General features: G+C 39.0%; 2 protein-coding genes across 3 annotated transcripts in view; both read right to left on the bottom strand.

Moving 5' to 3' along the window:
* ell (elongation factor RNA polymerase II) overlaps positions 1-11,833 on the bottom strand; it is a 41,091-nt gene extending 29,258 nt beyond the window's left edge. The window contains exon 1 of the mRNA XM_034081322.1: positions 11,651-11,833. Within this exon, the coding sequence (XP_033937213.1) occupies positions 11,651-11,785 (135 nt within the window). The 5' untranslated portion in view covers positions 11,786-11,833. The remainder of the gene's footprint in view (positions 1-11,650) is intronic.
* Positions 11,834-12,600: 767 nt separating this feature from the next.
* fkbp8 (FKBP prolyl isomerase 8) lies at positions 12,601-21,008 on the bottom strand. Of its 2 annotated transcripts, none has more exons than XM_034081432.2 (9): positions 20,857-21,008; positions 19,559-19,821; positions 19,176-19,345; positions 18,952-19,040; positions 18,278-18,498; positions 17,802-17,974; positions 17,643-17,720; positions 14,314-14,472; positions 12,601-14,060 (listed from the first exon to the last, which is right to left on the bottom strand). In XM_034081432.2, the coding sequence occupies exons 2-9, from the start codon at positions 19,809-19,811 to the stop codon at positions 13,974-13,976; spliced, it is 1,230 nt and encodes a 409-aa protein (XP_033937323.1). In that variant the 5' UTR covers positions 19,812-19,821; positions 20,857-21,008; the 3' UTR covers positions 12,601-13,973. The 2 variants fall into 2 exon arrangements, with proteins under 2 accessions (XP_033937323.1, XP_033937324.1); XM_034081433.1 differs by lacking the exon at positions 20,857-21,008 and adding an exon at positions 20,521-20,850.
* Between the last annotated feature and the right edge of the window lie 536 nt (positions 21,009-21,544).

Here is a 21,544-nt window from a genome sequence, read left to right as displayed (position 1 = left end):
GCCTACTAGAGAGGTGGTACTATCCTGGGGAGAAAAAAGTACCCATTTCGATTGGCTGGGCAAATTGCAAACCACGCCTCGTAAAACTCTAAAAAGTTTTGTGAAGCCGCCATTGTATTTGCTGGCATTAGCATTATTAGCATTAGCCCCGCGGATCAACGGAGAGGGAATAACTTATGGCGTTCTGGCGATTTACTCGGAAGGCTTCAGTAGAAGCTGCTGGGAGTCCCCAACTCTGGGGACTTCCGGCCGGGAACTTCGGGTGGCAGTATATGCCGTGAAGTGGTTTGCGACCTGCCAGTAAATCCAAAGCAGAAGAAGAAGAAGTGACGTCAGCGGCTTCATTTGCGTAATCTTCCCTCAGGGAACTTATTCCGGTGTGAACGCGATCTGTACTTAGTTCCATGGGGGTACTAAGTGCTGGCACTAAGTACGGCAAAGTACTTGGTGTGAAAGCGGCTAATCTCACCAGAGAAGTCCATTATTAGTGATGATACACAATGTTCCACAGTAGATTAAGTTTAATCCCTTTTTGACAATAATACATTTCTTTTATATAGCACTTCTCATCTGCCAAGACAAATCTCAAAGCGCTTCACAGCAAAGGACACGGATAAAATTTGAAAGATTAAAAAAAAAAAGAAGTCCTTGACATGCTCAGATGTTGTTCTAGTATACTCTTTAAAACAATTACTTGAGTCTTGTTGGCAAACAGACTTTGGTATTTTGATATAAAAACAAGCCTATGTTTAGTTAGAGATTTGTCAGATAATCTTAATGAAGCCTTACTGAAAACAAGCACCAGGCTTTCAGCTGACTCATTAATAATACATTCATCAACGGATACGTTTTAGCAGCGTACAAATTCACTTTTAAAAATGAAAAACATACAAGCTTACATGAAATGTGGCAAAACTCATGAACAATCCCCAGCCTCTTGATACAGATTTATATACAAACCATATCCTTATACATGTGTTATCTTCTACTCTATCAGGTTGCACTCCTTAAAGGATTTCTATGTTTTGTAGTATATGCACACAGGAATAGCCACATCTAAATCTCCATGGGTATGAATGTGGCACCCAAATTGTCAGGTGTTTAGTTGCCTCACTGTCACACTGATGAGATGTTCCACCTGTCTAGGATTTCAGAGGTGGAAAAAGCACTGGGCACGTCTGAAATGGTACTGGGTGTCCCCGCTCTCAATGCACAGTTTGCATGAGTCATAGCTGGGCATATCCTGTGTGTAAAACTAGCTGTACAAGTTTACTAGTGTGTTTGTCGGGTAGGGCTGCTCAATTAAATCGCAATTACGATTATGGCTTGCAACAATTACGAAAACAACGTAATTGAACTAAAACGATTTTTTTTTTTTTTAATAAATGTTCTTTTTAATTGGTTTTTCAGTTGAATTATACTTAAAGTTCAGGGTAATCAACTGTTCAAAACATACTGTTCACATTTTTTTTCTCCAATAAATTGATGTTTTCAAAGTAAATGGATAATCGTTTTTAATAATCGTGATATCAATTATTGACCCAAATAATCGAGATTACGATTTTTGCCATAATCGAGCAGCCCTATTGTCGGGTACGTTTTTGAAACACGCTACTATATTGTACGTTTTGATTGCTGTGCATTAGTGCTGGAGCGACGCGTCGACTTCAAAATATCGTCGACGACATATTTCCGCGTCGACGCGTCGCTACACACACGTGGGTGTGTAAACAAAGCAACAAGCCGTTCGCAATCGCACTTCAAACACAATGGAGACTGAAACGGCTGCCACCTCCTCCTCACAGGATTGCGCACGAAGCCCTCAAACGAAAACATCTCGCCCTAGGTCTTCAAAAGCATGGGAATATTTTAAAGTTAGTCCAAAACGCAAAGATATTGTCATTTGCAGTCTTTGCCAAATGGAGTTGGCATATCACACAAGCACAACGGCTATGTTGGAACATTTAAAGCGGCAGCTAGCTGTGGTGGCTACCATTAGCAGCTAGCATTTGCTCTCCGATTTTTACATAAAAATGGAATTATGGATTATAAATTCAATCATTTTTTTATACATAGACGTTAAAAACCTATGGATCAACCGATTCAGCCGCGTTCTTTCTCGTTTTAATGCCATTGAACACGTCTTTTGATCAGATTGACAGCTACGGTGGTGAGACGATCTCCCTAGAAGCTCTGTAAAGGTACGTGTTGTGATGACTGTATTTGCTTCCGCTGTCGCGAGTCCGGATCACTCAGTGATGATACTATATACCTACATAATCTGTGGAGTATCAGCTTTAATCGGATATCTTGTATGTGCAGCTACGATAAGTGATAAGGGTACTTTTATCTTGAGTTCTGTGCCAATGTCCGTTAGCATTTTTCGCTCATGGGTCATTTAGATGCTTCTTATGAGACTTGTGTTTTGTTTTGGTAAACATGGTTTGTATCGTCAGTTAGCTGAGATTATTTCCGTTAATCTGGTATAACACATTAATAGTCTGTTAAATATTAAGATCCCCAGAGACACAGTATCGTGAATTTTTTTTTTTTTTTTTACATTAAGTTTTTTATGAATTGAACAACAGAAAAATAATCGTTAGATTAGTCGACTAATCGATCAAATAATCGCCCGATTAATCGTTTTCGAAATAATCGTTTCCCCCCAGCACTACTGTGCATACTGTAACTGGCTCTTCACTGCTAGGTAACACACTAACAGCTTTATCAAAAAAAGAGACTCTCAGAAAACTAAAGTGAACTATGAACACATAAAACTGATTTTGCATTATAAACGTGTAAAAAGGATGCTGAAAAACCTACATCATAAGGATGATTTATGAAGATTTAAACTTGTGCGATGGGGCCAACATTGTGGATCAACATAAAAAAAAAAAGTCACTGAAAAAAGGTTTGGCATGAATGAGGCTGTGTAAACTTGTTAAAACAATGTCAGGAGGTCATTGTTTTCACGCTTTGTGTAGTAAGACATTTTGTTTGCGCTTGTTGTGAACTAGGGACACACTAGACATTTTGTTTTCAAAACCAATATTAGTGATATTCCATGTGTATTGACCAATGTACTACCAGGGTCCCGTTACCATAGACTTGGATCTGAGGTATTGTTTTTTATATCTGCAACATCCCTAGTTTAACACTACTAAACTGCCAATAAAATGATTGAGTTTTGACAGAATATGATGTGCCACATAACCCCTTGCAGTGATACTTACACGTATTGGAACAGATCAATAAAGTTGTTATAAACAAATAAACTACATTGAAAAGCGCACTTCACAATTTTTATGACAGCTTCACATTTAAACGACTGGAAAAAACTATTTTTTGGAGACCTATTTCCTTCCATTACAAAATAAAAAAAAATCAATCAACTGTACTCTGAACAGATCCAAAGCATTTTGTACAAAGCTGGTTAATTGAAAGGATCTAACGTAAAACTGTTTTAAGTACATTGATTTTTACTGCAAAGACGTGCATAAAAGCCAAGCACGTATGATGCCTTTTATACTACTGGTGTTAGCACTGACTGCAGGTAACGACGGGACATTCACAGCGAGTCAATGGTGTCTCTGGCTCATTACTGCTACCTGAATATTTCAGTGCAGCTGGACATTTTCTTGTACAATTTGATATGCTTTTATCACGCTCTCCTACTAAATTATTCAACTTCAGGTTGATATATATATATATATAGATCTGTCATTGATAGGCCTTTGGTATGTTGTCACGTAGTCTTGACATGGCAGTTTCTTAGTGAGATTCTCATGACAAATGAACTGTCTGACAGCACTATGAAAGATAAACGTGACAATTCACAAGGAGAGAGCGCATGAAGAGATAAAAAGAGAAATCTCCTTACTTAAACAGTCATTTCAAAAGAGGAGAGGCCTCATTGACTTAGGAGATATCCTTCATGGCCTAGTTCAAGTTTTATGAACTGATGCAGTCAAGTTTCAGGAAATAAATCTGTGTAATTGCATTACTCCTCTACTGAGAGATACAACATCCTCAAAGCTGTAAAGGCTATACGCAGAAGATTCTTATGTGTGCTTGAATTTTTGTCCTCTGGCTCTAGTCAAAATGTAATTATTTGACACACCTAATTTTCAAGCATCACAGTGCTCCATTACTGGTCAAATACCACCAGCACAACGCATGTTGCCAAAGATCGAACACTACACTGCACTGACTGACTGACCTATTAGAAAAGACAGAGCAAGTCATGTCGTCTGTCCCGAGTGCAGTGACACCAGGTTGACATGGTCACTTGTGGCATCCCTGTCACAGGGCAGAATAACACCATGACATTTAGAGTCATATTTGGCCTTAGTGGTTATGGTCATCTCATGCTGCGTCACGTGATCTGCTAAAAGTGAGGGGTCAGCATGCCTTAAATAACCGTAGCACTGGCACATGCTGAACAGCATCAAGCAAAATAAAACCAACCAGTCTCCATTACTTCCCATACTATTTCTATAGGTGCCGAGATAGGAGCTATAGAGTGCAGCCAAGCACATGAACACAACTGACCTCCACAGTGATGAATCTAGCCTGTCAACACAGCTAATTACTGAGGATTGATCTCCATGTGGACAAAAACCTCTTGCATTCGACTCTTTAGAAAAATGTATACTATAATTTATAATCTGAAAGGCTTATTGATTATGGAGAGGGGGTCAACGTTAAATCTATGAAAACAGACAAAGGCCAGTAATGAAAGATTTACCTGGAAAAGAAACCAAAGTGCAAGCTGAGTAAATGAGAGAATCCACTATCAAATTGCAATCAGACCACTTTTCTGTGGTGACGGTGTGATAAACTCATCTAACAGTACTGAGGAAACCCCCACATGTAGAGATGTAGTTCAAAGACAAACAACCCATTTCAAATAAACACAATGGGTTTCCTGAGAACACTTTCGGGAAATAAAACAAGATTTAATTCTGGCATCCACTGCCATCATTTGACATGTATATCGTCTTTTACCAAATCCTCAGACATTTACTTTAACAGGTTATTGTTAAAAGTACTGGCTAAAGGAAAGATCATAATGGGCCTTACAATCTAAGCTCAACACACAGCATCAATTGCCAACTTTAAGATCACTACTGTGATGCATGTCCTTAAGAATGTAAAACCTCATACTCCCAGTTTATAATCCCTGATCAATTACATAAACACAAGGCGTGACATGGGCCAACAAAATGTTAACATTCAAATGGCACTACTCATCTCTCACCACGGTAACACGGCTGTGTCAGCACACATCATGTATTGTCACTTCATGGCTTGCCCATGTTCATTTTATACTTTAATTAATTGCTTAAGTTTTCATTCTGTGGGCTTTCCATTTAGATAATTATAAGAAAAAAAGAATTCAACTGTTTAAAAAAAAGAAGCTTTGTCCTTTGTCATTATAAACGTTTTATCTGTACTCTCCATAACCTTCAGCTTGATGACGCTCAAGTAGCATTACTCATTTCCTTGCTTATGTCACAGCCGGTAAAAAAAGAAACAAGAACATGCGAGTCTCTGGACTGCCAGTCCCACAGCAGGAGCTCTAGTTCTCTCTCTGTCCTCAGATGCACCAACAGAGGAAACAGCTGACAGTCACGTCTCAAACAGGAAGTATTGCGACTTGATGACTTGTTGCACAAGTTACTTACAGAAACACAATAAGAAATATTCACAGAATGTTGTATCAACTACTAGTACAATAATATTGATTGCTTGACTGAAAAAGCTAAGAGTCAAGATGTTGTTAGCTTAGCATCTTGTTGTTTAACAATGTAGGGGAAGTAACAATGACATGAGTAAGAGTTCAACTTTTCCAGCTTTATACTTTTGTGTCGTTAGCTTAAGTCTACATTTCTTTTAAAGATATTATGCCATATGCCAGGCAGGATTTAAGCTTCCTTTTAAAAGAAGGGGCCCGCCAGAGTTCACACATTTTCCAGTCACACAATAGCTACATTTGGGTCGTAAACATTACAATCTCAGTCTAATTAAATCCTTGGCATCACCACAACTTTTACATTGAAAAGGCGTGTGTCGTTCTGTAGCTCTCTTCCTCTTCCTTTACCGAGTTCCCGGCACACAGCTGCTGTTGGGTGCCAGCCAGTGTCTGAATTATGAGGAAGCGCCGGAGGGGGCACAGCTCCCCTTAAAAAGATACCGGAGCAACACTGACAGCAATAAAAGCTAATAGTCAACCCCTAATTTTAATAAGGAATGACATTTCAACCCTTACAGTGGTTATTTTTTCTATGTTAGAGCAACACGCTATTTCTCAAAGCACAGGAGAACTGAAGCTGATCTGAACTTAAGGCTGCAAAATTAAATTGAATATTAATCACGTTCCCCATTTCCTACAACTTGACATGATCTCATGCAATATTGAGTTGTAAATTGTGTGCACCACTTATAGAAAATTGAGGCATATCAAATCAAGTTCTTCCTCACTTGCAGCCAGCTGGCTCCACTTTTCTTCAATGCCTACATGTTTGCCGCAACAGGATATAGCAAGGCGTCTTGGAAATGACCCGGTGAAGATGGCTTTCGGTTTTTACTTTTCTTTCTGCCAGGTCATATCACCACCACTACCATACATGAACAACCAATGTTTTGATATTCAACACTGTTTACTAGAGCAAACAGATGTTAACAAGATGGTTTTTCTGCCTTCTTTAGTTTGCTGTCAAAGTGCGCCAAGTTGAGGCATTTCACTTTAAAATGTAGCCTACAGAATTTAGGACGTATTTTTAGGAGTACATTTTCAGGAAATCGGAATGCAGCACTAATTTGCATATTAGCAGAAATGTAGCAAAACATGTTAAACCAGAACTTTGTTTATTCACTCAAATCAATTAATAATTGTGATAAATAAAACATGATATCAGCAGTGGCGGCTAGTGGAAAATATTTTTGGTGGGGCTGTTGATATAGTGAGTAAAACATTTTTTTTGGGAGAAATTACCCCTTAAATTAGGACTTCTGGTGATGTAATGGCACGTTTCCAATGCAGCGCGGAGCTCGCTTTAAGCGTGCCGAGCAGCGCCCGTCTTTGGTTGCGTTTCCACTTGGCCTAGTACCGGCTAGCGGGTCCTAATTCACAGTTTTTCTGGCCCCATAAAATCGTGGTTCTAGGGCCAGGAACACCCAGGCTGAGTGGGGCTGAGTATGCTAAACTAGAGAGAACCGCTGGCAAGGGGGCTACAACTACAACAAGATGAACATATTTTACCGTGATTTAATTGTAATACACGTTTCAAAATGATGCCGAATTAACAACATACTGATAACGGTTAGTAAAAACCATGAATTAACACTTTGACAAGTCTGCAGACAGACGGCAGGCGAAAAACCCTTTTAAAATGCGTGTTTTCTAAATGGAGCTTGGCTAAGCTAACGTTATGCTCCGACCGTCCACACTCACAACAACGACCTATACAGACATAAATAAACCAGCGACTGTATTCTCCATGACACAGACAGTCTGTGGTTTGTATTGTTTAACTTTTGTCTAGTTTCTGAACAGATCGTATCTGTCCCCAGCTGTTTGAAGAGCAAGCATGGGAAACAAGACAGCATTTACCTGTTTGCATCCAGCTAGCCATGCCTTTCTGGTGTACCAGCTACGTGAGAAGCCTCGTTGATACGTTTTGTCTTTTTCACGAGCTTGCTGCGATATATACAAATCGGGTTGGTCCGGTCCAAGGTCTTTAAGCAAAAGTTTATCTCCCAAACTTCTCCTTTCGAAAGGATTGGAGAGTAGCTCTTGCACGGAATTGGGTGCGGACCGAGGTCCGGCGACTGCACACGAAGCCATTCTCATCCAACTACTGAGTCACCTTGGTCACTCACGAGTCTAAAAAACAACTCACGTCAACGCACGTAAGCGCTAACGTGGGCGCCAACGTGGGCGCCAACGTGGGCGCCCTCGTGACCAAAATATTTGACGGTGCTGATTGGCTGAAATTATGTTTCGGCGGCACAGTTTACAATTGAGACTTTTGCAACGTGCTGGTTGCTGCCGTTTGGCTCGGGGGCTCCTTGCACGGCAATGATAAACTAATGCCACGGGCAAGGCAGGAAACATGTGACTTAATAGTAATTTTAAACGAGATTCTATTGTAGATTATACATTTTACTGATACCAAGTGTATGATATTTACCTTGTTCATTAAAAATAAATATATTTTTTTTTGTATGTGGGAAGAGGTGGGGCGGCGCCCCTATCGCCCCTATGGGCCGGCCGCCACTGGATATCAGTATAGATCAAAGTAAACGCGATGTACCTTTTGGTTATAACCGTGAAGCTATGGTAAAGTAACAGAGTAAAGTTTCTCGCATTTGCACTGCTAAGTGTTCGTATTGTTGGTTGTAGGTTGTTTGAATTTCAATATGCCTCTTTTAAATATGAGGACATTTCTGTTTATGTAGTCATATTGTAGCATATACACATGTGGAGCACCTGTGCATGATTACACTGCATCACACAAGCGGTTTGGTGTATGCTCATCATCTGTGATCGTGTGATGATCCAGTGAGTAAGCTGCGACAGAAGATGCCAACAGCCTTCATGTGCCGGTGTGTGGTCCTCATATGTGTCCGATAGAAGAAGAGTACACTGTATCATCATTCATGTATCACCAATATGTCTGTTTAACTGGATAAAGCTTACTTCAATAGACCTAATCAAACAGCCTAAATGTGTGGCAGCCAAGGTGTAACGTCCCCAAAATGGTGCAACACATGTTTGCATCACCCTAGTGCTATGAAACTCCTTGAAAAATCAAAGCACCCACAGCTATACCATGCAGACATTTGATTACTCAATAGCCTATATCTTCTCTGCAACTGTGAGTAAGGGTTTTAACTCAAATGGTAGGGAAAGGTGATACAATAAGCAATTCAGAGTTTGTGAAACTGCAAGTCTGTACAAGAGTCAATTGTCAATAAAATGTTCAACTAAACTGTAAAACATGATTCCAACTGGCCTCTTTCGTCATTAATGTACACGTTAACTGCGGGAATACAATTCCCAGTGGGGTGAGTTACTATTTAGGTTGTGTTCCTGAATATGTGCGTGATAGATATTACCAATATAAAATGGAACATGTGTGTATCGAACACGACTGTGTAGGTGGAACAATGGTGCTACAAATATGGGCAGCACTCTACTCCTTAAGGAAAGCCCAGCCAATATAAACTCCATAGGGCCCAAGATGCTTGAGAAAATGTCTGTTAAGTTAATCCGAATCACTATTAATAATAAGCTGTGGAAAAATGATCTCGACTGTATGCTTTAATAAAAAATAAAAAAAGGAATACAATTTTACCTGAAGGCTAGTAGCTAGTTTACACAAGACAAGTCCAGTTTGTGCAGGGGCAGATGTTATAATCAAGGCTACGTTTGAATAGTTACCCTTAAACATCAGCAATGCAAGTTTGACACAGGTGTCCACTCCCGGGTTGCATGCTTTACATATTGGACCAAAACATTTGCCTCTTTTGATTTGATAAGTCAATAGCTGAACACAGTTTAGCAAAAACACAAGTTACAAACGTTAATTCTTGCAAAAATGTTCAAATTATGAGAACAGACTACATCTCTAAAGAAAGAAGGCCCTATGGATTCAGATATTTGACTACCTTGGCTACCATGACAATTTAGCAATTTCTCTAATATCTTCTGTCTGTCACACCAACACTTTTCCTAAAACTACTAGTCCCCAGTTCACAATTGTATTGCTCTCACTTATCAGCCACAGTGCTGCTGTAAACAGCCACAGGAGCTGGGGATAAGGCCCTTTCCTCATGGCCTGCCAGGGTTTCCCTGTCAAATATTTATAGAAGCTGAAACACTAGATGCCGACATCAGACTTATTGCTCTCTACACAAGAAGCCAGACAAGAAGCAGCAGAGCCATTTCAGGGACCAAAGCTCTCATTGAAAAACTACTTCTGAACATAAAATGTGTTAATCCACTGTTAAATAACATTGACACACTTATAAAGCTGTCAAGTGAACATGAACCTGTAATGGCAGTGAGGGGGTTGGAAAAGGAGATGGCCATCTTTCCTCTGAAAACTGGGTACTTTTCCAAATTATTCACTATGTTTTCATTTGATTCTTATCCAAAGCTATGGTATGTTTAAACTTAACAACCGAACAAAATTGAGTAATCGAGAAGACAGTGATTGTGTGTCCACCGGTCAGAGGTGGAAGAAGTACTCAGTAATGTAGTAGAAGAACTACTACAGTGAGTGTAGTGGTTCATATTTCACAATATTATCTGCAAAGGTTATTAAATAAATGTAGTAGAGTAAAGTACAAAGCAGCATACAATTGAAATACTGAACTAAAAAGCAGAATTGTTTAAGTAGAGTACTTGAGTAAATGTACTCAGTTACTTTACACCACTGCCAACGGTAACACTAGCTGTTAACATTATGTGTGGGCAGCTGCCGGCTAGTTTTTGTTAGGATTGCCAGTTTAACAAACATTCTGGAAACATTAACACGCAGCAGAAGTTGCTCTGTTTTCACTTGAAATGTATATACATTCTGGTTTGGTAATTTAGCAACAACACCAGTATATAGTTACCAATACATATTTTAATAAAATGGCCCAATCTCTATAATGAGTACTTTTATTTTGATGCAAGTACTTTGGTACTTTTACTTGAGTAACATTTTGAATACTTTTACTTGTATCAGAGTATTCCTACACTCTGTTACTTTTACAAGATCTGAGTACTTCTTCCACCTCTGAATAACACCAAGTTAAAACTGTTGAGCTAACGACAGCTAAACACTCCCAATGATTTAACTAGCAGGGCTACATTTTGTGTAGTGTTGCCTGAGCTTGAGAAATTACCGAGTATGGTGTTCAACTATCGGTCATGGTAAAGCTAACCAACCTAACAGCAGCAGTTGAGACATATTAACGGATAGGGTAAGACACTTAAGAAGCCGGACTAGAGGCAGCTTTGGATTAACGATGTGAAATATAATCACACTTTAAAAAAAAGACTTTAGTTACACCTGGAATAACATTTTCAATCTACCTCACAGCATACAAAGTAAATAAAACTAGCTCCACCTTTAATAACACTTTTATGTATAAATAATTATAATCAGTAGTATATTTTAATGCTAATAATGTTGTGCTTTTACTTGGGTAACATTTTGAATGCAGGACTTCTTATAGAGTACTCCTACACTCTGGTACTTCTACTTTTACTTAAGTATAAGAACAACACTGTTAAGCTAAGTTAAAACTGTTGAGCTAACTCTATATATACAGTTTAAGAGCTAACTACAGAAAAACACCCACAACGATTTAACTACCAGGGCTCAATTTTGAGTGAGACTGCCTGAGCTTGATAAATGACCGAGTATGGTGTTCAACTATCGGTCAGGGTAAAGCTAACCATCCTAACAACCAGGCCCAGCAGTTGAGACATATTAACGGCTAGGGTAAAACACTTAACAAGCCTGACTAGATGTAGCTTTAACCAGCCTGCTGTGTAATGTATCGCAGCAGACTACTGACCTCACTCTGTCTGTCACAGCCGAGACAAGACACACTTAAACCACCACGGTTACCGAAAATGTTGACTTACCTTGCTGCCCTGATATCCCTCAAACGCTTTCAGTGCGCTGTCAGTGAGTTTAACGTGAAAGACGGATACATTGCTACCGTTGCTCACTCTTCCACAGGACAGTCCGTAGCACTGCTCCTCCTTCAGCGCCGCCATCTTTGCTACCGTTCACCACCATGCGCACGGACGCACTCGTACTGTCGTAAAGCGAGAACTCCCGTTGCTTTTCTAATGAATATTCAGTGGCTGGTCCCCGATGATGATGATGATGATGAAGTCACCGAGCAGTAATGAAGCCCTATATAGTCACATGTGTAATATCAACTACATTTACATTTCTGAATAGTATACATACTATGACATGTATGCTAAATGAATGGACCTAAACAAATGTTGTACTAATAATCATTGTCTTGTATAGCCTACATGTAAAACTAATTTGGAGAAAACCATTTAAATATATACTAGCATTGTATTTTCTAATTATATGTTATAGTTATTTATGGATGACAACAAATATAAAAACAATTATACAGCTTTTAAGAATGGGCATTTCACATCAGTGATGCATAGGAAGTGGGAAACGACAGGTCATCTAATTGCGTCAGCGAAACGTCAATGTCTGAAGAAGAAAAGAAAAAAACTCCAGTTTGGGAATATCCACAACATTTGTGAATGTCCACCTGTAATCTAATAATAGGAGGAATGTAAATGCTTATCTTGTCTTTATTAATAACACATATTATTGAGTTTCTGTATAAATATAACACGTATTTAAATGAAAGATGTGTCTACCTGGAACTGGTTCACTTTTATATGTCTTCTATTGCCAGTTGTATGAGGCATAAACGCCACGCATCTTGTGGGCTATGGATTCTACATGATATCAGTTCAGGATGTAGTTAAAATCAACATACATTGTCATAATTTCACTGCATATATTATCCTATGACACAAAAAAGAGGCTGTAGTTTGATAACAGATATATTTTATTGTGATGAATATAAAATTAACAAATACAGGGAATGCTGGGAACTTTCACAACTACTTCATTTGTATGCAACTTTTGGCTCTTTAGGCCTGCAATCTACTCTGAAGAAGCCACAGATCCATCAGTGTCAATTCAACTCTTGTGTTAGAAAACAATAACCAAAAGAAATGGAATAAACACCAAAATAAAAAAAATATTCACAGGCAAAAAAGTAGAGGACAAAAGAGAGAAAGAACAAATAAACAGCCAACATTGTACTTAAATGGTCATCCTTCAACATTTGGTCTTAATCATCAAAAATTGAGGTATAATTGATAGAAACTGAATTATTATAAATAAACTCTCCTTTAGCGTTACTCATAGCCACATCACAGAGAAACGATGTGCTCCTCTGTTCTGTGTTAAAACTGTACCTCAATAACAGAACATCTATTTAAGCTCTGACCAAGCATTTAGAAACACTGGAGCAATGATGTTGATTTATGTTTGTTTGTTACTGTTGACAGCGTCAGAAACGAAATGATTTAATTCCTTGGTACGTTCTAGGGCTCCAGTTTGTTGTATTGTGTTTTACTGCATTCATAGTTTTTTTCTTAGTTAGATTCAATGTTCAGATCAAAACACAAAGATTGATTAAAAACACACAAAAAACTTTGGCATCAGTCAACAAAAAATGTGTGTGCTGTTGTGTTGCATTACAGGACCGGTGCGTTCTATTTTCTGATCACTTAACATATAAATAGAGTCTGTAGAGAGTGTTTAAGAGCTAGCATACAAGTCAGAAAGAATGCCATTGTGTGGACCTCTAATATAACATCTGCATTAACATCAGTCAAGATTAAACATTGTACCATAATTAAAATCAAAGTGAAATCACATATTCTCTCTTGGATAGTAAATATTAATTTACCTAAACAATCTTTAAACTATAGCATAACAAAAGGACTATATCACAACAGCTATTCCTTAATGGGAAAACATGATTAAATAGCTCCTATCTTAATCTATGGTAAAGTATCTTACACTTTGATGATCATTAAGCAATTTCCTACCACCAACAACATAAACAATGGCAGCAAAAGAAAACAATGGCAGCAAAAGAAAGCAGTGTCTGGCAGCGTGTTTATGCATAAACCTACACATTTAGAAAGTTTCCATATGCAAATATTGACGTTTTATTCATTTTCAACTCGTTCTCAAACATAGCAGAGAAACAAATGACAGTGGAGAGGAATCTGACCAACCAACAGACATTTCCTCCCCCCCTCGACCAAAGATCAGAAGGCTGCGAGATGTGCTTCTGTGTTGAGGCTCGTATTGCAGGGGCTTGGTCAGACTCGGCACAGACTTGGTTCAGTTTCTAGCAGCTATGACGACGGATAACGCCACACCGCCAAGGGCTACGGCAGTGGCACCGAAGAGCCATTTCCAGCTGAGACCCTAGGGAAGTAGCAGAAAATAAAATAAGACTAGAGAAAGAATGTTAAGAATTGTCAAAAGTCAAAATCTAAAGTAAAATATGAATTTGACTTAACATTTGTATACTTAACTTGTTATTGCACAAAGGCTCCCTTGATAATTACATACATCAATTCAAAACCACCAATGTAAACGCATGAGCATCATATGATGATAGAGAGCCATTTGCACTTAAACACGTGAACAGATTTGTTTCCCCAGCAATGACTCTCACCCATGAAGACTTGGCCCGGTGTTTCTGTGAGCTGCTGCTGCTGCTGCTGCTGCTGCTGCTACTAGCGGGGTTACCCAGCATCTTCTTATACAGCGCCTGCTCGGCTCCTCTCTGCTCCGAGTTCTTCTTCACCAGCTTGGAGAGCTCAGCATGGATTGTCTGAACAGAAGAGACAAGACAAAGGCTTCAGATCGACATCCTAAGGTGTAAAACAAAGCATCGTAAAAACAGCAATCACTCGGATGAACAGGTTGTAGCAGCATTGCTCAGGTGCTGCAGAAGCAATGCTTTCATATTCATTTGTTTGTTTGTACACAGGGTACTTCTTAAAAATGTGTCTGACTGTGTTGTTTTAAACCTGTTTTATGATGGATACCTTGTAATTTTACTGCATACCTACAGGTAAAATAAAAAACCTCAACTCAAAACCTTGCTTTACTCTACCAACCTAGCTATCCCGACATGAAAGGAACAAAGTACCGTTATGTACTGTGCAGGTCCCTCGATTAACGAGGCTGGTGTTAAATTACAGGCTGTTTTTAACATTATTCAGGCTCAGCTCTCTGAGCTTGAGCTTATTTTAAATGTGGATAAAACCAAGGTAATGCTCTTTTCTAAAGCTAAAGCTAAAAATACACCGGAGACTGCTTTGGATATTGTAACTACGCAAGGAATACAACTTGAAGTGGTTACCTGTTACAAATACTTGGGTATCTGGCTTGATGATTGTCTCACTTTTAAATTTCATGTAAATAACCTGCTTAGGGTTAGGCTAGGTTTCTTTGACAGAAATAAGTCCTGTTTCTCGCTTGAGGCCAGGAAAAGGCTAGTCACTGTGACCTTTTTACCTGGTGATTTGTTATATATGAAGGCACCTGCCAATTACCTGAGCAAGTTAGATGCTGCGTATCACAGCGCACTGAGATTTTGGACAAATTGTAAAGCACTTACGCATCACTGTACCCTGTATAACAAGGCGGTTTTGCCATCACTTACTGTACAGAGGCTCAGTCACTGGTACTTTTTCATTTACAAAGCCATGTTGGATAAACTGCCATCTTATATCTGCTCCCTGATCTCTCTGCGAATTGAAAGTACTTATTGCCTGAGATCGCATGCTGTGGTTTTATTAAATGTACCAAGTGCTAGGACTGTCTTAGGGAAGAAAGCTTTTAGATGTGCAGCTCCACTAACTTGGAACAGTCTGCAAAAAGAATGGAAAATTACCAAGCTAGTACCACTACATGTTTTTAAAGCTCGGTTGGATGCTACAAAATCAGATGCTGTTGGTCCCTGTACATGTGGTTAAATATGTAAATTGTAATCCCTGTACATTTTGCTGCATGATGTCCTTCTGTTGTTCTGTTGTTTATGTTTTTATGTCTTCTTGTGGAACCTACTGCTGCAGGTCTCCCTTGAAAAAGAGATCATTGATCTCAATGGGATTTTACCTGGATAAATAAAGGTTTTGAATTGAAAGTCCTGCTGCTGTAAAACAACCTAGGTATGATTTCTTTGTTAATGGAAATATGTGAAATAACAATACACTTACATCAACAAACAGAAGCGTTCTGGAAAGCTTTACAAATGACATATCAGGAAAGCTTTTCAAGATATGGATGAGGCGTTGATGGATGAAGCATCGATTAAACACTTGTATAAATAAATGCTGGGAAATTATGTGTTCTTACAAGAAATCACAAACATAGCCTGCCATTGACACGACATGTACAAAGTACTCCAGTATATGGGTTCAATTATTGTTCCAACGTTGTCTCCGATCTGAGTCACTTCGCTCTTAAAGCTGGTGAGTGACTAAGCAAACCAATGTTTTCAGAAACAATGTAAATGTTTATGCTTTGTAAAATGCCCCCCAGTGATGGGGCCCTATAACATTGAGTTTACAGTAATGTTCACTAAAGTGGTATTTAAGAAATGTCTACCTTTAATCAATATGCGTGTCCCTGAGGATTTATCCGTCATATTCTTTAAAGAACATATTAAAGTGAGCATGCTGTGATATCTTGGGAGGACCTGTACCACACAGAAATCTATTTCTGTCTGTACAGAACAGATTGTATGATGTTGTAGACATCTCTGCAGAACCACGATACTTTGACACATATTCATGCCTTTTACAAATAGTGTGCCCCCAGCAACTTTGATATTAACTATTCCACATTGTCATTTTGATAAGGATCCAATTCATTGTTCCCCTTTATTCAGCAAAGTGTTTGAACAGTTGGCACCACTATTATGCAATAAGCTAACCACCGAACAGACAAACATGACAGAACACTGACTCCCAAGGACAAGGACTAAATAGGGTAAAAAAACATATAACATCCTGTCCTAGCAGCATCTGAGGCTAAACTGGAACTGTCAAGCCTGCGTGTCATGCCAAAAAGTAAACAAACCCCAGACAAATACATTTTCTCTCATTAATTTGAGCTTGAGGGTATAAACAGCCGACACCAGAGTAACAAATTCAGACAGCATGTTGCTCAAAGCTTGGAGAAGAGAGATGGAGTGTCTTTCTGTCACTGCTTCAGTTTGAGACCGCCTCATTGATTATAATGGGAGAGTTCTGGCATTGTCCCTGAAGCACACCCACTGTTCTTGCTGTTGGAATACAATTAAGGGAGAGCTTTCATTATAATAGCACTGAGAGGTAAGTCCAGTTGGATGGCTAAACAGCTAATCTTATAGGTTTAAAAGCGTGTTGACACAGAGCCATCTCACATACACAACATGTACAGCTATGCATTGACCATATACTGTATATAAAAGGCATTGACACAACAGCCAGAAAGTGGAAAAAATGACATGCATCTTTTTATTGCCTCCACACAGGCAACACTACAATCTACCTAGGATGCATTATTGCAAAATGTAATAAAGCTTAAGTGGTGGCCACACCATGTGTTGTTTGACAGATTGGTGTAGGACTCAAGTGGGGGATTCTGGGCACGAGTACCATGCTGCTGCAGCTCAAAACGAATCCAAAAAGCCCACGCACTGAGCTCAGTTCTGTCAAACGGCCCTGTTTGGCCAAAGTACCGCATACAGCCGACTGTAATAGCAGCAGCAGCAGGAACGGTAGCTAGGTATTAGATATGGCTGGGTGCAGGGCAGACCTATTTACAGCAACAACATGAAAACAGATCCCCTGAAATGATGAGTCAGCAGTTTACCTGACCTTGCACAACAAATTAAGAGATTTGATGATTAGCCAATGGCACCATCTACTGGTGATAGGGAATAACTGCAAATTCTCCATACTAAAAGGTTTGATTTACCAAAATAGTATGTGAAAAGCCCAATAGTACCTTGTTGCTTGGTTCCAACTTCAGTGCCTTCCTCAGAGTTTGAATGGCTTCTGCGTATTCCCCTTGTAAGGCTAGTACCTTGATTAAAAAACAAACAAACACAAAGTTCAAGAAAAATCCGACTTATAATGACAGTGAAATAAAAAGCGTGATGTTTACCTTGCCCATGCGGAAAAGTGCTTTTATGTTCTCTGGCTGGTGTTCCAGTGCTGAGACACAGGATTTAAGTGCTGCATCATAGTGGTCCAGTTTCAGCTGAGAGGCAGCCATGTTGTTTAAACACTTCACTCTTACATCCATCAGCTCACTCTCCTCCTCAGGAGTAATGTCAACTGCAGCAAAAGAAACCACACAAACAAAGAGTTTTAAAATAATTGTTATAAGGTATCAAGACAATCAATGCATTATAAAAGTTAATGAAGAATAGTTATATTCCCTGCTTATCACCGTCTAAGGTAGTTGATATTGTTTTTTTCTACACACAGCCCTTCTTTGTTTGAGGGGGGGATTCAAAAACTTCGAAAAAATGCACGAGTATCAACTCTTTCAGTTCCCCCACCTGTTAGTCGCCTCCTTATCCCAATGCTAGGTGACAGAAAACGTTTCACCTAAACCCAAATCCCCCGCTCTCTCACCTTTAGAACTAGACTCTGTTATGGTCAAGGCAATGCTGTATGAATTCACAGCGAAAGCATAGTCCCCACGCTGGTAATGAACATTGCCTCTCTCTCTCTTATGAATGGCCAAGGCAGTTTTTTCTGCAGGGGGCAGCAGCTCCAGGTCCGGGGCATCAGAAGCTTCCAGCAGTTCCACTTCTAGAGACAATTCTTCATTGGGGGGAACCTCGGGTTCAAGACTGAAAAGATAAGGAAACACAGTCAAATTCAGAAATTAAGTGGCATCAATCACTAGATGAGACACAAGGAATTGTTAGAGCTTGGAGAGCAAGCAGAGACAGGGAATTTGTCTTTTAATAGAAGCTTCAGTAGGAAATAACAAGCAATAGATTTGAACAGGTAGAGGAAAAGCAACGTTTAATGTATAGTTGTGTAGGTATATAGAGCCTATTGAATACCATTGTCTTGCCTTTTTGTAAGAGATATTGTTAATGGTGGAAATTCGTTGAATATATGGGAAATGTTGATAATAATAATAATAATAATACATTTGATTTGTAAAGCACCTTTCATCACTATAAGCAATCCCAACATTCTACAAGGGGCATACAATACATACATGTTTTGTTGGTTTGCATGAAAACTGCAGTTTAAACAGCCTTTAGCAGTGTTACTTTAAAATACGTCCATACCTCCCCCGTTCACCATATGCATATTTTGCATTGGCCTGGACGAGGGCCTTCTCTCCCATTTCCATGAGCATGACTGTGAGATCCAGAGCCTGAAAGAACAATTTCATTGAGTAAGAAAAACTAACTGAGGTCAGAAATATAAAGCAAACTATGTAAAACCTTTTGTGACTCTGTGAAATCAGTCCATTTTTACTTTTCCATTTGAAAAGTATGGTCCATTTTACCTGGATGACATCTCCATCTCCAAGAGTAAAAGAGAGGTCAGACTGCTCCTCTACAAGTGTCCCATCGCTTAAACATGTTTTGAGATTAATCTTGACATTCTGTCCTTTCTGTGGGCGACTGTCTCGCCCTTTTCCTTCCTCCAGGACCTTTTTCTTCAGCTGGTCATTACCTGGGGACAAACAAAGTCATATTTATTTTGTTTACAGCATTGATCACTCTCCAGGGAGTCTTTAGCCTTGTTAAAGAGAATCGCAACGACTTCCGCTCTTGCTGAGGTGAGCTGCTCATCAATATTAAATGGTAAACCAAGAGACACGACAATTACTACAGGAATATGTTCAGCTATAATCTAACCTGTTACTCATGGGGCTTTATCACCTACCTAATACATCCAGCCATTCTTCCACTGGACCTGGAGGATCAGAATCTGTGTCTGCATTAGTCCTCTCATCTGTGTTTTTCCCCTTCCCACCTCCAGCATCTTCTAGAGGAGGGGGCTCGTCGTCAATATCTTCTTCATTTAAAACCTCAAAGTCCTCCCCGCTGTCCAGCAACGAGGTTCGTCCGCTCTTCTTTCCTGATGTCGCACTGTCATGGCTGTCCGAGGAGTCCATGCTTTCCTCTATTTCCGTCATTTGAAGAATACTATGAGAAAAAAGGAAAACAACTTAGGAAGAATGCAACTTCATTGACTTCATGACTGCAGTGTTTCCCAAAGATGTAACGCTTCTATCATCAGTGGTGTAATGTAACTAATTACATTAAATCAAGTAATGTACTTATAAGTAAAAAGTTGTACTTGTACTTTACTTGAGTATTTTGCCATTTTATACATTTACTCCACTACGATTTGTTGGCAAATGTTGTACTATTAATTCCACAACAATTATTTTAGATATTTAGTAACTAGTTCTTTGCAAATTGAGGTCATTAATACAAAATCTGAATCGACACATCCATCATCATATATTATTATAGGTTGAGCTAAACAATAGCCTATATAGTTATCTAAATAACCCCATCTTTCCGAGGTACAGCATTACAGCAATACTTTTAATACAATAATTATGTTGTTTAAATGTGCCTTTTAAAAAATAATTAATACTTTTGGTACTCAAAGCATATTTTGATGCCAATACTTTTGAATGCAGGACTTTACGTGTAGTATTGCTACTTATACTCTAGTAAATAATGTGAGTACTTCATTCACCTCTGTCTATAATAATACATCAGTGAGCTTCTAACACAGCATTTAAAATAAAAACGACTGCCATCACAAACAATGTAGCACTTTGTTGCATATTGTTATCACCTAGCTAACACATTACACACATAACAACTCACCTGTTAACAGTTTTTCAACAGCAGTATGTTTGTTATTTTTTGATACATAGAAGCCAAGCTAAGCCAACGTTTTCCAGAAGTTTCTGTCAAGTTATACAACGGCTCCTCAAGAGCATAGCTCAAGAGGCTAGCAGCATGCTAACAGGCGTTAGCCGAGGAAGTTGACAATAGCAAACTAGCATTAGCTGTAATCTAGCTAATGTAAGTAGTAGATATTAAGGGACTGTTTTTATCTCATCTTGCAATAAACCAGTGCCTACTTCGACTTCAGATAGGGCGAGTCATTCAGAGCGACATATTTGATAACCACGTTTAACAATAGAAACGGCACTTTACCTTCAAGCACAATCTGTACAGAGGCTTGTTTTGGTCCTGTACAATCTCCCCTCCAGGTTACACTGATGAAGTCAGCTTGCTGTTGGGCAATGCGAGATCAACGTGACCCGTATGTGTTGCTAGGCTTCAACTTCAAACTGACTTCGCTGCTGTCTCTAGCTCATCCCAACAATCTGCTTCCTGTTAACCTTGAGCTCGTGGACTTCAATTGGACCTTTTCATGCATATTAATGTTTGACCTCATGGATGGGCTTTCCGACGACTGCAAATAGATTTCAATAAAAAACCTCTGTACTTATATCTCAAGTATATAATACACTCAGCCTAATTGTGACTACATCCACCATGGATTCATGAGTGTCTTTTAATGCTGTTATCTCACAACAATAGCAAAATGCCAATGGTGTAGGCGTGTAGCAGCTGGATGTACAATGACTTTATCGTTTATATTTAACATATATTTTTTAGCTTGGACCTTAATGCAAATTCAAAATGTGTGGCAGAATCATTGAGTGTTATTTAAAGTCAAAACTCAACTGGTATAATACAAAAAAGTATAACATTGAGAGCCTAAATCAAACAGTGATAATAACTGTTTTGAAACGTGTGCAAAGGTTGAGGCCCGAAAAGAAATAGTAACAAGCTAAAAATTCAATCAGGGAACCTTTTAGTTGCAGGAAGTTAACCC

This window comes from Pseudochaenichthys georgianus, chromosome 4, assembly GCF_902827115.2.
Source record: "Pseudochaenichthys georgianus chromosome 4, fPseGeo1.2, whole genome shotgun sequence".
NCBI lineage: Eukaryota > Metazoa > Chordata > Actinopteri > Perciformes > Channichthyidae > Pseudochaenichthys > Pseudochaenichthys georgianus.
The sequence above is the reverse complement of the archived record's forward strand: the minus strand, read 5'-3'. Positions and strand labels throughout refer to the sequence as shown.

Excerpts from the sequence above, each read along its gene's own strand:
- fkbp8 (XM_034081432.2), bottom strand. The coding sequence starts at position 19,811 with ATGACGGAAATAGAGGAAAGCATGGACTCCTCGGACAGCCATGACAGT. Across the intron at positions 19,346-19,558 it reads AGAATGGCTGGATGTATTAG|GTAATGACCAGCTGAAGAAA; the intron begins GTAGGTGATAAA and ends GTTTGTCCCCAG. Across the intron at positions 14,473-17,642 it reads AGTTGGAACCAAGCAACAAG|ACAATCCATGCTGAGCTCTC; the intron begins GTACTATTGGGC and ends TCTTCTGTTCAG.